Genomic DNA, 13,590 nt, shown 5'->3' with positions numbered 1-13,590 from the left:
GCAGAGAAACCCTGTCTCGAAAAACCAAAAAAAAAAAAAAAAAAAAAAAAAACAAAAAAACTCTATGGCCTCTGGGTTTCTCACCCAGGCCAATGCCACTATTCTCCAGCAGGTAGCTTAAGTGGTCAAACATGGAGCGCTGGTTCTGTCGGCTGATTCGGCAGAAGTAGCAGAGGAAGCGGCAGCAGCTTGTCACCATCTTGGGGAAGCGGATCTCCTACAGAGGGTAGGCAGGGCGGGCCAGTGGTGAGAGCCTGCACTTTGTGTCCTCTCCCTGAGCTCCTCCACCCACCCAGGTCCCTTACCTTCGACTCGCCACCCCCGAGGACGTTCACCATGACCTCCATGACCGTTTCGTGCATACCCAGAGCTCTCATCAGGTTTGGGTGTTGGTAGAAGACTTTGTTGTTCATGATGTTCCTGTGAGCAGACAGAGAATGTGAGGTTAGCACAACCTGGGGGGGGGGGCGCATCCAGGGAGAGCCACGGTCACCATGGTGATAACAGTCCTCACTCTCTGTGTGCCTTTTGCAGATCTAAATTCATCTATCCTTTTTTGTTTATTTAGTTTTCATTAGGTTTTGAGACAAGGTCTCACTCTGGTACTTCAGGTTGGCCTGGAATTATGTAGCCCAGGATGGCCTAGAATTCACAGGCATCCCCTGTGTCCTGTCTCCCAAGTGCTGAGGTGACAGGTATGAGCCACCACCTAGCTCTTTATCCATCCTTGTAGCCACTCTGGGAGGCAGGAGTTATAATTATTTACCCACTGGGCCATCTCACCAGCCCCATTATTAATATTTATTATTATTCTGAAACAGGGTCTCACTATATATCCCAGGCTGGTCTAGAACATCCTGTGCAGCCCAAGATTGCCTGAAACTCAAGATCCTCCTGCCTCGGCTTCCTGAGTGCCACCCCAAACTTGCCATCTTGTAATTACTATAAGCACAGGTCCCTGAAGCTCCATGGCCACTCTGCAGGGTAGGCATGGCCATTCCCTTTGTTACGGTAGAAGACTCAGAAACAGCAAATGACCAAGAGCTGCTGAGGGAAGGGTTAACTGTCAGGACGAAGAGACACCATGGGAAGGACGGTAGAGTACCTGCATAGGGCAGCCGGGCTAGGGAGGGGCACTTACCCAATGCTCTGGATCATGAGGTTCTCCTCCTGGGGACCCATCTGCACAATAAGCAGGGAGCGGATCTGGCCCAGGCACTCCAGCAGGCTCATGGTGTCCTCCACCGAGGACAGAGAGATGGTGTAGGCCCGGGGCAAGGCGCGCAGCAGCTCACCCAGCCCGTCATACTGTCGGTGCAGGAGGCTGAACATGGCACGGACCAGCTCAGGGCTCTGAATGAAGTCCTCCTGGGCCCAGCGCACCACCGTGTGGGACACCAGCTCCTGCAAGGACTCTGAGGAAGAGGTGGGATGCGAGGCTGGATCTTTGAACCAGAGGAGGGGAAGCATTTCTGTCGCTAACTGCCGTATCTCCCACCTGCCACGGCACATGGATCTCTTCTTTTCTCCTTTCCTTCCCCCTCTCTCCTTCCCTCCCTCCCCTGGCATCTGCAGCCACCTGCACTCACGGGAACGTGAGCGCGTGCATGAGCACACACACACACACACACACACACACACACACACACACACCACACACACACACCACACCACACACACACACCACACCACACACACACACCACACCACACAACAAACAAAACAAACAAATAAATAAAAATGGGCAGGCAGTGGTGGCACACATCTTTAATCCAGCACTCAGCAGGCAGAGGCAGGAGGATCTCTGTGAGTTTGAGGCCAGCCTGGTTTACAAAGCAAGTTCCAAATCTACATGAGATCTCCTCTCCAAAGAGGGGAAAATGTTGTAGGATCAAACTTCTATCAGTGTCAGAGTCTCTGTCTAGGGTGTGGCTAACATACGGTTTGCACTGTGACACCCACACTAATCATGCTTTTCTAATCCCTTGGGATGGCAATCATCTCACTATGAGGAAAAATGAAAACAAGGACCACAAGGAAACAGAAGCCACCACGGTGCTGGGGCCGTCACCATGGCGGGCTGGATGCACCACTGCTCTGGTAGGTGACGCAGCCACATCGTCAACCACAGCTCAGACATTTGGGTCACATCTCCAGCACCCTTTTCCCCCAACTCTTGCTTTCTTGTTTCTGTTTGTCTAACACACACACACACACACACACACACACACACACACACACACACACACACGGGCACATGTTTCAGAGACAGTCTCCCTGAGCTTTGAGCTGCCCACCCCACACTGTCCCTGCCCCTGTCCCCAGTCCTCACGAGGTTTCTGCTCCTCGGCTGCTGGCTCCTCCTCGGGTTTCTCCTCTTTCTTCTTCACCAGGCGCACTTTCTCCAACAGGCTCATTAGGCGGCTACCCAGCGTGGTCTCTTCCTCCGGCTCCTCCTCCTCTCCCTCCAGCTGGATTCCTGCAGGTGGTCAAGAAGGTATGGATGCCCCCTTCCATGCCTGCATACTCACCTGGTCATTCCTTCACTCATCTGTCTATCCACCTCTTTCTCACTCAGGCATACACTCTCAGAACTTTTCATCCTGCTCTTCCTGCGTCTGTGCGTTTTCCCACTTGGCCATTCTATGAAGGACTTGTCATTCATTTCTTGGGCTTGTTTGCTTTTTTGAGACGGTCCACCTCACATAGTCTAGGTGGACCTAGAATTCCTGGTCTTCCTGCTTCCACCTCCCAAGTGCTGGGACAACAGGTGTTTGCAGGCCTGGCTCTGCGTCTTTTCATTAATTTGGAAAATAATTGTTGGATTTTTGAGACAGAATCACGTAGACCAGACTGGCCCTGAACTTCCTGTGTCACCCAGGCTAGCCTCAAACTTGCAGTGATCCTCCTGCTTCGGCCCCCTGAGTGACAGTCTAAGCCACCATTCCCAGAAGCATGTGTCCTTTCATCAACTCATCCAAATATATTCAAAGAACAAAAAAGAAAGAAAAGAATGAAGAAAAAGTCAAAAGAATTAAAAGAAAGTATGCTGCCGTAGACTATTCATCAGAGAATTTATTATTATTATTATTATTATTATTAGTAGTAGTAGTAGTAGTAGTAGTAGTATTGAGACAGGGTCTCACTATCCTAGAACTCGATATGTAGACCAGGCTGGCCTCAAATTAATAGAGGTCTGCCTGCCTTTGTCTGCTACGTGCTATGATTAAAAGCGTGTGCCACTATATTGGGCTCAGTAGAGAATATAAATAAAGAGGTAAATACTATAAAAAGAACCCCACAGATAAGTATAGAGCTGGACTTGTGCACACCTGTCATCCCAGCACCCAGGAGGTGGAAGCAGGAAGATCAAGACTTCAAGGTCATCGTTGACTACATGTCCAGTTGAAGGTCAGGCTGTCCCTCATGAGAACTTAACTTAAAAAACATAATAACTACACAATTTCCAATCAAATGTTTTTTTTTTTGGAAAGGAATGTTTAAAAAATCTTTAAAAATCACTTAGAGAGGTGTGGATTTGAGCGGTAAGAGAAAGAAACTGTGGCCTTGAAAGGGGGTGTAGAGGGCAAGGGAGATGTCTCAGTGGGTAAAAGCTCTCACTTCACAAGCCTGATGATCTGGGTTCAGTCCCCACGACCCATATGAAAGTCGGATGCAGTGGTACACATCTGTAATGGCAGCACTCCTATGTGGAGATGTGAGGTGGAAACAGGAGAATCAGCCAGACGACACTTTCCACGCAGCAGGGCAGCAGAGACAGAGAGAGCTGCCTCAGCAACAAGGTAGGAACAGACTCCTGCCCGCTGTCCTCTAACTTCTGCACAGATGCACACGTACATCCGATCACACACATGTGTACACACAGGTATGCATACACACACATAAATATTTTTAAAAGTAGGTTGTAGAGATTTACTAGCCTAAAAATCAGAAAAACAAAAGAATGGAAAAAAGCAAGAGACCCTGAGAGACTGTGGGACACCGTGAAACAGAATACACTCATAATGAGATTCCCAGACAGAGAGAAGAGAGAGAAAGAGGCAAAAGCAGATTGAAGAAATCATTGCTCAAGACTTTCCAATCTTGATTTAAAAAAAAATACTAATTTACATTTCCAAAAAAAATGAAATTCCAAATAAGATCAACTCAAAGAGCTCCATATCTAGACACTACAACAACTCAAGCCATTGAAAGGCAAAGACAAAATCTTGAAAGTCAGCCAGAGAACTAATCACAGACAAGGGAATCTCAGTAAGACTGTCGATAATTTCCCATCAGACAATAGAAGACAGCCAACTCCCGAGCCAGCCAGCGTTCCTTCCACCAAATCTGCTAGCTATCCAGCCAGCTAGTCTGCCTCCCAGTTATTTTTTCATCCATTTTCTTAGAAATTCTTACTTATGTGCGTGCATGCATGTGTGCCCGCGAAACACATGTGGAGATCAGAGGACAACTTGCAGGAGTCGGCTCTCTTCTTTGATAATGTGGGTCCAGGGGATTGAACTCAGGTCATCAAGCTTGGTAGCAAGTACTTCTACCTGCTGGGACATCTTGATGGCCATTCATCCATCCTTCTATCCACCAGTTTGCACACCTGTCCAATCATTTGCCTACAGCCAGCTATTCATATGCCTATCCTCCCAAATATATTTTCATTTAGTCATATCTTCCCATTCATTATCTATCTGTTCAACAATATATTCATCCATTCAATCAATCAGTCAGTTATTTTATAGCACCAATACATGTTTTTTGTTTTTGTTTTTTGCCAAGGCAGGGTCTCACTATGTAGCTCTGGCTATCCTAGAACTCACTATGTAGACCAGGCTGGCCTCAAACTCTCAGAGATCCACCTGACTCTGCCTCCTGAGTGCTGAGATTATAGATATGCGCCGCTACTCCCAACTTAAAGATATTATTTTTATTTTACATATATGAATGTTTTGCCTGCATGTAAGTCTGTGTATCATGTGTGTGCCTGGTGCCCGAAATGGCCTGAAGAGGTCATTAAACATTCTGAGACTAGAGTTACAGAGGGTTGTGAGCTGTCAAAGCCAGGTTCTCTAGAGCAGCCAGTGAGTGCTGGGAACCGAACCCAGGTCCTCTAGAGCAGCCAGTGAGTGCTGGGAACCGAACCCAGGTCCTCTGGAAGAGCAGCCAGTGCTCTTAACCACTGAGCCATCTCTCCCGCTGTTTGAGATCAGTAAATCTTTCTTTTTTCTTTTTCGGTTTCTTGAGACAGGGTTTCTCTGTGTGGTTTTGGTGCCTGTCCTGGCTCTCGCTCTGTAGACCAGGCTGACCTTGAACTCACAGAGATCACCTGGCTTTGTGTGTGCTGGGATTAAAAGTGTGTGCAACCATGGCCCAGCAAGATCAGTAAATCTTAATGAAGCTTCAGGAGAGATTGCAAAAAGAAAGTTTTGGGGGGCAAGGCTCTCTGAACTTCTCTTCTTACCACAGTGTGCCAGCAGGTCTTGGTGAAAGTTAACCAGATCCTGGCGGACCTCTTCAGGAAGAGGACAATCTTCCTCATCTGCGCCATTTTTGAATTGCAATAGCATGTTGATCTAGAGAAAGATTAAATGATAGACTAAAGGCTTTGGATCTCAGAGCAGGGTCAAGGGTCACAGATCCAACTGTAAGTCTCTCTCTAAGATTATGAGCCCAAATGTAAGTGAGTGAAAAATATCTGAGAGACTAGAGGCAGAGGTTAAGTAAGGGTCCTGATCAGTCTCAGGTGACTCAGTGGTTAGCTCATGAGCGTGAAAGGTTAGTAGGTAAGTTCAAGGGTCAAGCACCAGTTTTGAAGGTGACCAACATGAGTCAGTTGGGACTGGGAGAATTTGAGGTTGGGGTTTATACAGTAAGACCAGCCAGAGTTAGGGCTCAGGGGACCTGCTCCTGGGGTGGAGAGCGGAACTCTCGGGTGCGTCTTGCGGTCTCAGCTGCACTCATGGTGAAGGCTTTCATGAGGAGGCCGTAGCGACCCCGCTGGTTGGACTGGAGCTTGTCCACATAGCACTCTGCAAAGGCCGCCAAGGACTCCACACGGTGCTGCAGCTCTTGGTCACAGAAATACTCCAGGAGGTGACACATCTGTGTGGGGGGTGGGGAGAACAGCCACGCAGTAGGAGGGACGGCGATGACACCATCAGGACTTCCTTGAAACGTCCAATGCTTCCTCTTCCTCTCCAGGGCCCGGCCCAGGTTCAAACACCATCCTCAAGTCTTGGGTCCTCAAGTCTCCTCTCATGTGGAAATCAGAGGGAGCATCCGGAACCAGCACCACCCCACTGCCTTTCCACAGCCGGCCGCCCCGCCCCCTCCCACCGCCCCCACCACCACCACTGGACAAAGTCCAGAGCCCAGATGGATGGAGACTTAAAGACGGGAAAAATCAGCCCACCTGTAACTTCACAGACTCGGGCAGCTTCATCTGGAGCAGGCCCTCCTCCAGCTCCTCTTTCTCCTCTTCGGCTGCCTCCTCCTCCTCTTCCTTTTCCTCATCTTCCTTCTCATGTGCCTCTTCCTCCTCATCCTCCTCTTTCTCCTCCTCATCTTCCTCTTCCTCCTCTTCCTCCTCCTCTACCTCTTCTTCCTCAGTGAATACTTCAGGCTCAATCATCTTCAGGATCTGCTTCACATCCTCGTCGCTAAAGACGCCCATCACCTGCAGGGCAAGGTCTGAGTCCTTCCGGGGGCCTGGAGGACCTCATGGTCGTACCCCAGCCCTGCTTTCCAGACCTTCTTCTCCCACACATGCCAGGACCATGCCTGCACTGGCTGATGTGGCTCCTCCCACAGACAGAATGCCATCCCCACCTTGCTGTCCACTTCCCTTAAGATTGCCCCAGTTCAGTGGGGTTTGAGTTGGACATAATCAAGACACTCCTTAACCCCTCCTCCAGTCCACATCTATGTCTCAGACCATATCGTCAGACATAAGCACCACTCCCATCATAGGGAAGTGTCCTTTCTCTTAAGCCGGAATGTAGATGACTCTGAGACAAGACACGCTCTGCACCTAACACAGTCTACACAGGTCCCAGCATACATCGGCTCTCACCTGATATAACGAAGATGCTAATAGACTGAAGTGTGGAAGGGAAGTTAGAAAATGATAAAGGAGAGGAGCAGGGAGGCAGAGGAGCCAGTGCTAAGAGGTAAGAGGATTGACTGGTTGGATGGATGAATGGAAAGACTGGATTATAGAGATCTGAAGGGGAGCTGAGTGAATGAGTGAGTGTATGATAGAAAGACGAAGGAAATGGTGGAAGAGATGGATGAAATAAAGATACAAGATGTGTAGGTAGGCAGGTGGCTAGACTGTGCAGTAGTCTGAGTGAGATTGTCCCCCATAGGCTCATATATTTGCATGCTTAGTCTCCGGGTGATAAACAGTTTGGGAAGGACTAGGAGGTGCGGCCTTGTTGGAATCGGTGTGTTTCTGGGGGTGGGTTTTGAGGTTTCAAATGTCTCTCTGCCTGCTGCCTGTGGATCAGGATGTAAAGCTCTCAGCTCCTGCTCCAGCACCATGCCTATCTGCTTCCCGCCATGACGATGAAGGACTAACACTCTGAAAGTATAAGCCAGCCCCAGTTAAATGCTTTCCTTTGTAAGAGTTGCCCTGGTCACCGTGTCTCCTCACAGCAACAGAACAGTGACTAAGACAGATGGATAGACACAGGAGCAAACAAATAAATATAGATGAATGAGGAAACAGACATGGGAGTTGGAAGATGGATGGGTAGATTGGCTTATGTATAAAAAGCTGAATAAATATATACTTATATATGGTTGAATGTATATGAGTGCATGAATAAAGCAATGCATGAGGTAAAGGGGGATGTACATACATGAGGATGGACACATGCAGTATGAAAAGGTAATGGATGGTTTGTGGCTGGGTATACAAATGGACGCACAAGCGAAGGGAAGGCGACTGTTGGCTATATGGAAGGAATATTATCAATAAAGAAATAGGTATGTGGATAGAGGAACATGGACTCATGTGATGAGTGTTGAGAGAGGTGATTGGTATGCTGAAAAGTGGATAGATGGATGGATGTATATGTTGGTGGACAGAAAAACAGAAAATTGGAGGTACTTGTGGGTGGGAAGATGAGGGTGTATGTAAGTGAGTGGAGAGGTGAGTGGATGGAAAATTGATGGATGAACGAACGAATGATTGTTTAGATGGCGAACTGGGGGAGGGGAGATACCGAGAGACATAAACAGAAGATAGGAAGCTGGATTAAAGGGAAAATGAATATAGACGGGTAGACGATGGGGAACTTGAAAGGTAGAATGTGCAAACGGGTGGGAGATGAAGACATAGACGGCTGCACACCTTCGAGTGTGGAAGGGGAGGGGAGGGGAACCGGGGGGGGGGGAGCCATTACCAGGAGGGTAGACACAAGCTTGAGCACTGGCACGAACTGAAACTCCACAGAGCCCCCGACTGGGTCTCGAGCATGCTGTCCTCCATCTCGCACGGCTTCCCCCAACATCCTCAGTGCCTTGTCCCGGAGAGCCTCCAGAGGGATGGCAGGGCTGAGGCGGGCGGGAGCCTCTGCCGCCCCAGCAGCGGGCAAGGCGGCCACAAAACAGGGCGGTGAGAAATGGTGGGGAGGTCTCAGCGAGGTAGTGACTCCAACACCAGGCAGGCCGTGGCGGCGGGGCCCGTCTTCGGCGCTTCGTCCCGGTGGGAAGAGCGTGATGGCGCGCGTCTCCGGCGTGAGGGGCACAATGTACTCGGAGAGCATGGAGCGGCGGCTGCGGCAGGCGCTTTCCAGGTGGATGCTGATGAGGAGGTCATAGTAGCCTGCGCGCAGGGGACCTGGCAAGTGCGCGTCCTCCAGAGCATGCAGCAGCTGCGCCTGATCCACGTGGCTGCACAGAGCGTGGGCCACCCGGTTGTTGCCTAGGGCGCACACGGAGCGGTAGAGAGCCAGCGTGTGGGAATGGAAGCGCTGTAGGTCCAGGCGCTCAGACAGCTCCAGGATGTCCATGCACCTGCAGCAGAGATGCGGCGGCGCACAGAGGTCGGGGTCAGAAGAAGTGGGAGACAGAGACCTCAGAGAGGCTCCGGGTGAATTGTTGGCTCTAGCAGGGAACCTCAGTGTCCCGCAGGGTCAGACTCTAAGGGGCTGTGGCTCTGGATCCAGGAGTCTTTTCATGGTCCTGCTAGACCCTAAGGGGCTCGGGTTCTCCATACCCTATGCCTAGGATTTCTAGAATGGACTGAGACTTTGGAGTTTCTAGGATGGCAAAAAATATATGGTAACCCCTAGATGTAGCTGAAATGCCCTTGAGTTTTTTCTGAAAGGTTCCAGCACCCTGGTTATATCTGAGTGGGCCAGCAGGAGTAACTTAGTGTGCCAGGTGTGGTGGGAAACACCTGTAATCCCAGCACTTGGGAGGTGGAGGAGGAAGGTGTTCAAGGCCAGCCTAGCTATATGAGACCAGGACCTTAGGGAAGATCTCATCTCAAGATAATAATAACGTTTAAAATATTTTAAGAGCTACAACCTGGTGGTAGAACACTTGCCTAGCATGGGAGAGGTCCTGGGTTCAACCTTCAGTATTGAATACCTAAATATGTTCTAACATCTATGTGAACACAGGTCTGGGTGTGTCAGGAACCCCTAGAGTGGGTTCCAGATCTCCATGAGACATGCCTGAAGTCTCCTGGAATGTGCCCAGAGGCCCTGGAATACAGACAGGCCTTTCTGAGAAATTTCTGGGTTGGGGAGTTTGATCATAGTCTGGGCTTTCTGAGATGAATTTATGATCCTGGGTGTGGTCTAGGGTCTCTGGGGTGTAACTGTACTCCCCTGAGGTGGATATGAGGCTCACTGGGATGCATCTAAGGGGTTCCCTCATCTGAGGAGGGTGGTTCCAAGTCAGGGTCCTCTGACCAGAACCCGGAACCTCCTAGGACCATGTAGAGCCCCGGGGTTGTAGTTGGGGAAGGCACTGAGCCCAGCAGGGCCCTGACCTGTTCTCCTCTGGGATGTGTAGCGCCATCATCATCAGCGGCTCCTGGCACTGCACAGCCCAGCCAAGCCGCTCTCCAGCACGCCGAGTGTCCACATGCAGGAAGTGGTTGGGCATCCGGCTCCAGGAGACCGGCATCAGCATCTGGACCTCCAGCCTTGGCGGGCACTGCGGGGCTGGGTTTTTGCGCTCACTCTGGAACATGGCGGCTGACAGAGGCATGATGTTCTGTGGGTTGGGAAGAGAGAGTGGGCCGGGATTCACAGTGCCTCGCCGTCCTGCACGGGTACCCTCTGCACGCCCCCAGTCTTGGCCTGCACCCATCCCCGTCTCCTTGCCTTCTGCTTCCCCAGCTCAAACTGGACCACGTTCTGGTGGGTGGGCAGGACAAAGACGGCAGGAAACAGTTTCGTGTTGGGTTCCACCTGGCGAGGAAGAAGACGTCAAGGTGTGAGAGATGGTGGGCTGGAGGCAGTGTGGACTTTGGCGCAATTTTGTAGATCCATACTCGGGCACTGGAGGTCCACCGTGGCTGTAGGTGACCCGTGGGCGGGGCCGCCCCGATGCAGCCAGGCCAAGAGTCTCCAGCTCCTTCGGAGGAACTGGTCAGCTGCATCATTGTTCATACCATGGCCCCTCCTTCTCTAATCTCTCTTCGGAAGACAGAGCATCCCCGTCCTGGCGTCCTCCGACCTTCCTAGTGGAACCCACCCTCGTCAGCCTTCCTCTCCCCCAGACAACACTGGTGAGGAGAAGCCTTACCAGAACCAAACTGGAACCTGACTGCACCCACAGACCCACTCCCACCCCATTCACAGGCAATCCAAAGGACAAGAAAAGTGGTAGAATGACAGACAAGAGGCTGGAGGCAGCTAGGCCAGAGCTCTCCAGATAACTTGCACAGAAATCCCCTGAAATCTCAGTAAAATACAGATTCATGGTCAGCAGGTCTGAGGAGTCTGAGACTCTGCAGAGCTAATGAAATTCTAGATGATGCTGGCCCAGGGATTACACTATAAGGAGCCAAGAGCCATGGCAAAGCCTGCTTCCCTCACCAGATGCATAAGGGCAGAAGGCACGGGAGGGAGGGAGGGAGGAGGGAGAACACAGGTGGTGTGTGGTTGCACACACCTGTAATCTCAGCATTTGGAGGTGGAGGCAGAAAGATCAGGAGTTCAAGGCCAACCTCAGCTACATAGGCTAGCCTAGGGTACATAAGATCCTATCTTTAAAAAAAAAAAAAACAGGAAGTTAGGAAGGAGAGAGAGAGAAGTGTGTGAGGAGATCTAAAGGATGTAGGAACTCGTTAAAGGATACAGCTCCACTTAGATTCTGATCCAAACAAAGAAATGGCAAGGAGACATTTGCAAGACAATCAGAGAAAGCTGAACATGAACTAGATATTTGATGACAGTCAGGAACAGTTAGGGACTTTTTTTCTTTTCGGTGATAGCAGTATTGTGGTTCTGCCTTTTAAAAATAATCTTTATCTTTTAAAGAGATGAAACTATATGATGTCGGCAATTTCTTTCAGAATCCTCCAGTGGGAGTGGGAGGGAAGTAGGCGTAAAGACGAAAAGAGATTGGCTCTGAGTGGGTGGTGGTTGAAGCTGGTAATGGGGACCTGGCGCCTCATTGTGCTCTTCTGCTTCTGTATATTTCTGAAATTCTCCATTTAAAATACAATTTTGCAAGCTGAGCGTGGTGGCACACGCCTGTAATCCCAGCACTTGGGAGGCAGGAGGTTCAGGAGTTTAGGCCATTCTTGGCTACATGGTGAGTTTAAAGCCAGTCTGGGCTAAAGATATTGTCTCATAAAAATAATAAAATAGGGACTGGAGAGCTGGCTCAGTGGTTAAGAGCACTTGTTGCTCTTGCAGAGGGCGCAGGTTCAGTTCCTAGTGCCCTCATGGTGGCTCACAACCGTCTGTAGCTCCAGTTCTAGGGGTCTGATGCCCTCTTCTGACCTCCATGAGCACTAGGCATGTACATGGTACATTTATGTACATGCAGGCAAAACACCCATATGCATAAAAAAATCTAATAAATAAATCTTCCAATAAGGAACTCTATTGGGAGGTACTTCTAAAAATTAAAAATAATAATAAATAAAATTTTGAGAGGGCCACCTTAGATGGGCTAAAGGATAGGTAGGTTGGACATATTCATGGCAAAGAATGAGAGTTTGGTGGTGGATATGAATAGGGACTTACTGTGCAGCTCCTTCGATGTCTCTGTATACTCAAAATACATGTGAACATTTAAATAATAATAACGGTAGTAATAATAATAAAATGCTGAAAAGGAAAAACCCACTTGAAGATTTGGGCCATCCCAGTGTGTGTGCTAATTGGTGAAACTGATGACTGATGTCACCCCGCCCACGAGGGACTAAAGAGACCTCTCTTCTATGCCAAGGCTTTGCTGTCTCCCGCAATCTGGGCGTAAGTTTAATGGAAGTTCAGGTAGACAGTCTCCCGGTGACTCCCAAGGGTAGACTAGGCTGTTTCACGTCTCCAGGGTCTGACCTCAGGGGCGATTATAAAGGGTCCTCCTGGAATGCTGGGAAATGCAGATGCTGTTGCTAAGCTGTGAGGGCTGGGCTCACCTGGAAGAAGGTGTTGCTCTCTTTGCCGTTGGCTGTAAAGGTCATTAAGCCAGTGGCCAAATCCACCAGGCAGCCAATGACAAAGTCCGTGTGGCTGATCCGGCCTTGCTGTCCGGGACTCACAAAATCTCCACCCCACACCATGTAGCAGTTGCTACACTTGAGGCTAGAAAAGACAGGCGTGGTTACAGCATACATCCTCCACCAGGGGACCCTGGCTGTCTCCTTCCCCACACTCCTGGAATGCCATGGCCTCAGAGACTCCCTCCCAAACACGCACTACCTGAAGACTGAGCACAGAAACCCCACGCCCCAGGCCCCGGCCCCCCAGAGCGAGAATCCTTAGGTTAGCACAGGCATCTTGGAAAGAGGACTGAGAAGGACAGAGGGGAAAAGGGAGGATCAGAAGTCGGGAGAGATGGAGGGGAAATGGGAGGTGATGAAATAGAAAAAAAGAGAGTGAAGGAGGACAGAAGAGAGGAGCAACTAGAGAGCAATGGCCATAAACAGAGAACACAGCTTCTGAGGTGGGTGCCACGATTCCCTTGTTCCAGAAGGTTCTCAGGAGCCACAGCCTGGCAGCTCCGAAGCTGGTGGCTGCAGGCCTGATCCTGCCCACGCCAGCCTCCCACCTGCACGCAGCCCTCCCACTGTGCCGCACCTGCTGTGGACGTTGCCTTGTTCGTCCCCCATGGTCACCGTCACCGCCCGGACCTTGCTGAGGTCAAAGCTCATGTCGTGCTGATGGTAGTCAGGAGTGACCCAGCCCACCCACACACAGCTGGGCTCCTGACCTGCGAAGACCCTCACAGAGTAATAGTACTGGGGACACAGAGAGAGGACCAGACGTCAGTCGGGAAGATGGCCTTTCTTGGGACTCTAAATCCATCCCGTGGATTCTAGGAGTTCACCGTGAAGTTACGATACGAGAGAAGCCCTGAGCTAAGGGTTTGTGTTGGTTT

At 50.2% G+C, this 13,590-nt stretch overlaps 1 protein-coding gene across 6 annotated transcripts in view; it reads right to left on the bottom strand.

Moving 5' to 3' along the window:
* Window positions 1-13,590, bottom strand: part of Ryr1 (ryanodine receptor 1) — a 121,632-nt gene that overhangs the window by 66,699 nt on the left and 41,343 nt on the right. For all 6 annotated transcript variants that reach the window (XM_037199577.1, XM_037199566.1, XM_037199568.1 and 3 more), the window contains 12 exons: window positions 13,290-13,450; window positions 12,629-12,794; window positions 10,359-10,445; window positions 10,022-10,248; window positions 8,424-9,036; window positions 6,428-6,691; window positions 5,917-6,117; window positions 5,477-5,588; window positions 2,333-2,479; window positions 1,142-1,415; window positions 306-420; window positions 85-217 (listed from right to left, as the gene is read on the bottom strand). In XM_037199577.1, coding sequence (XP_037055472.1) covers window positions 85-217; window positions 306-420; window positions 1,142-1,415; window positions 2,333-2,479; window positions 5,477-5,588; window positions 5,917-6,117; window positions 6,428-6,691; window positions 8,424-9,036; window positions 10,022-10,248; window positions 10,359-10,445; window positions 12,629-12,794; window positions 13,290-13,450 — 2,500 coding nt within the window. The remainder of the gene's footprint in view (window positions 1-84; window positions 218-305; window positions 421-1,141; window positions 1,416-2,332; window positions 2,480-5,476; window positions 5,589-5,916; window positions 6,118-6,427; window positions 6,692-8,423; window positions 9,037-10,021; window positions 10,249-10,358; window positions 10,446-12,628; window positions 12,795-13,289; window positions 13,451-13,590) is intronic.

The sequence above is a fragment of the Peromyscus leucopus genome, chromosome 1, assembly GCF_004664715.2.
Source record: "Peromyscus leucopus breed LL Stock chromosome 1, UCI_PerLeu_2.1, whole genome shotgun sequence".
Classification (NCBI taxonomy): Eukaryota; Metazoa; Chordata; class Mammalia; order Rodentia; family Cricetidae; genus Peromyscus; species Peromyscus leucopus.
Note: the sequence above shows the minus strand (reverse complement) of the source record. Positions and strands in the feature narration are given on the sequence as shown.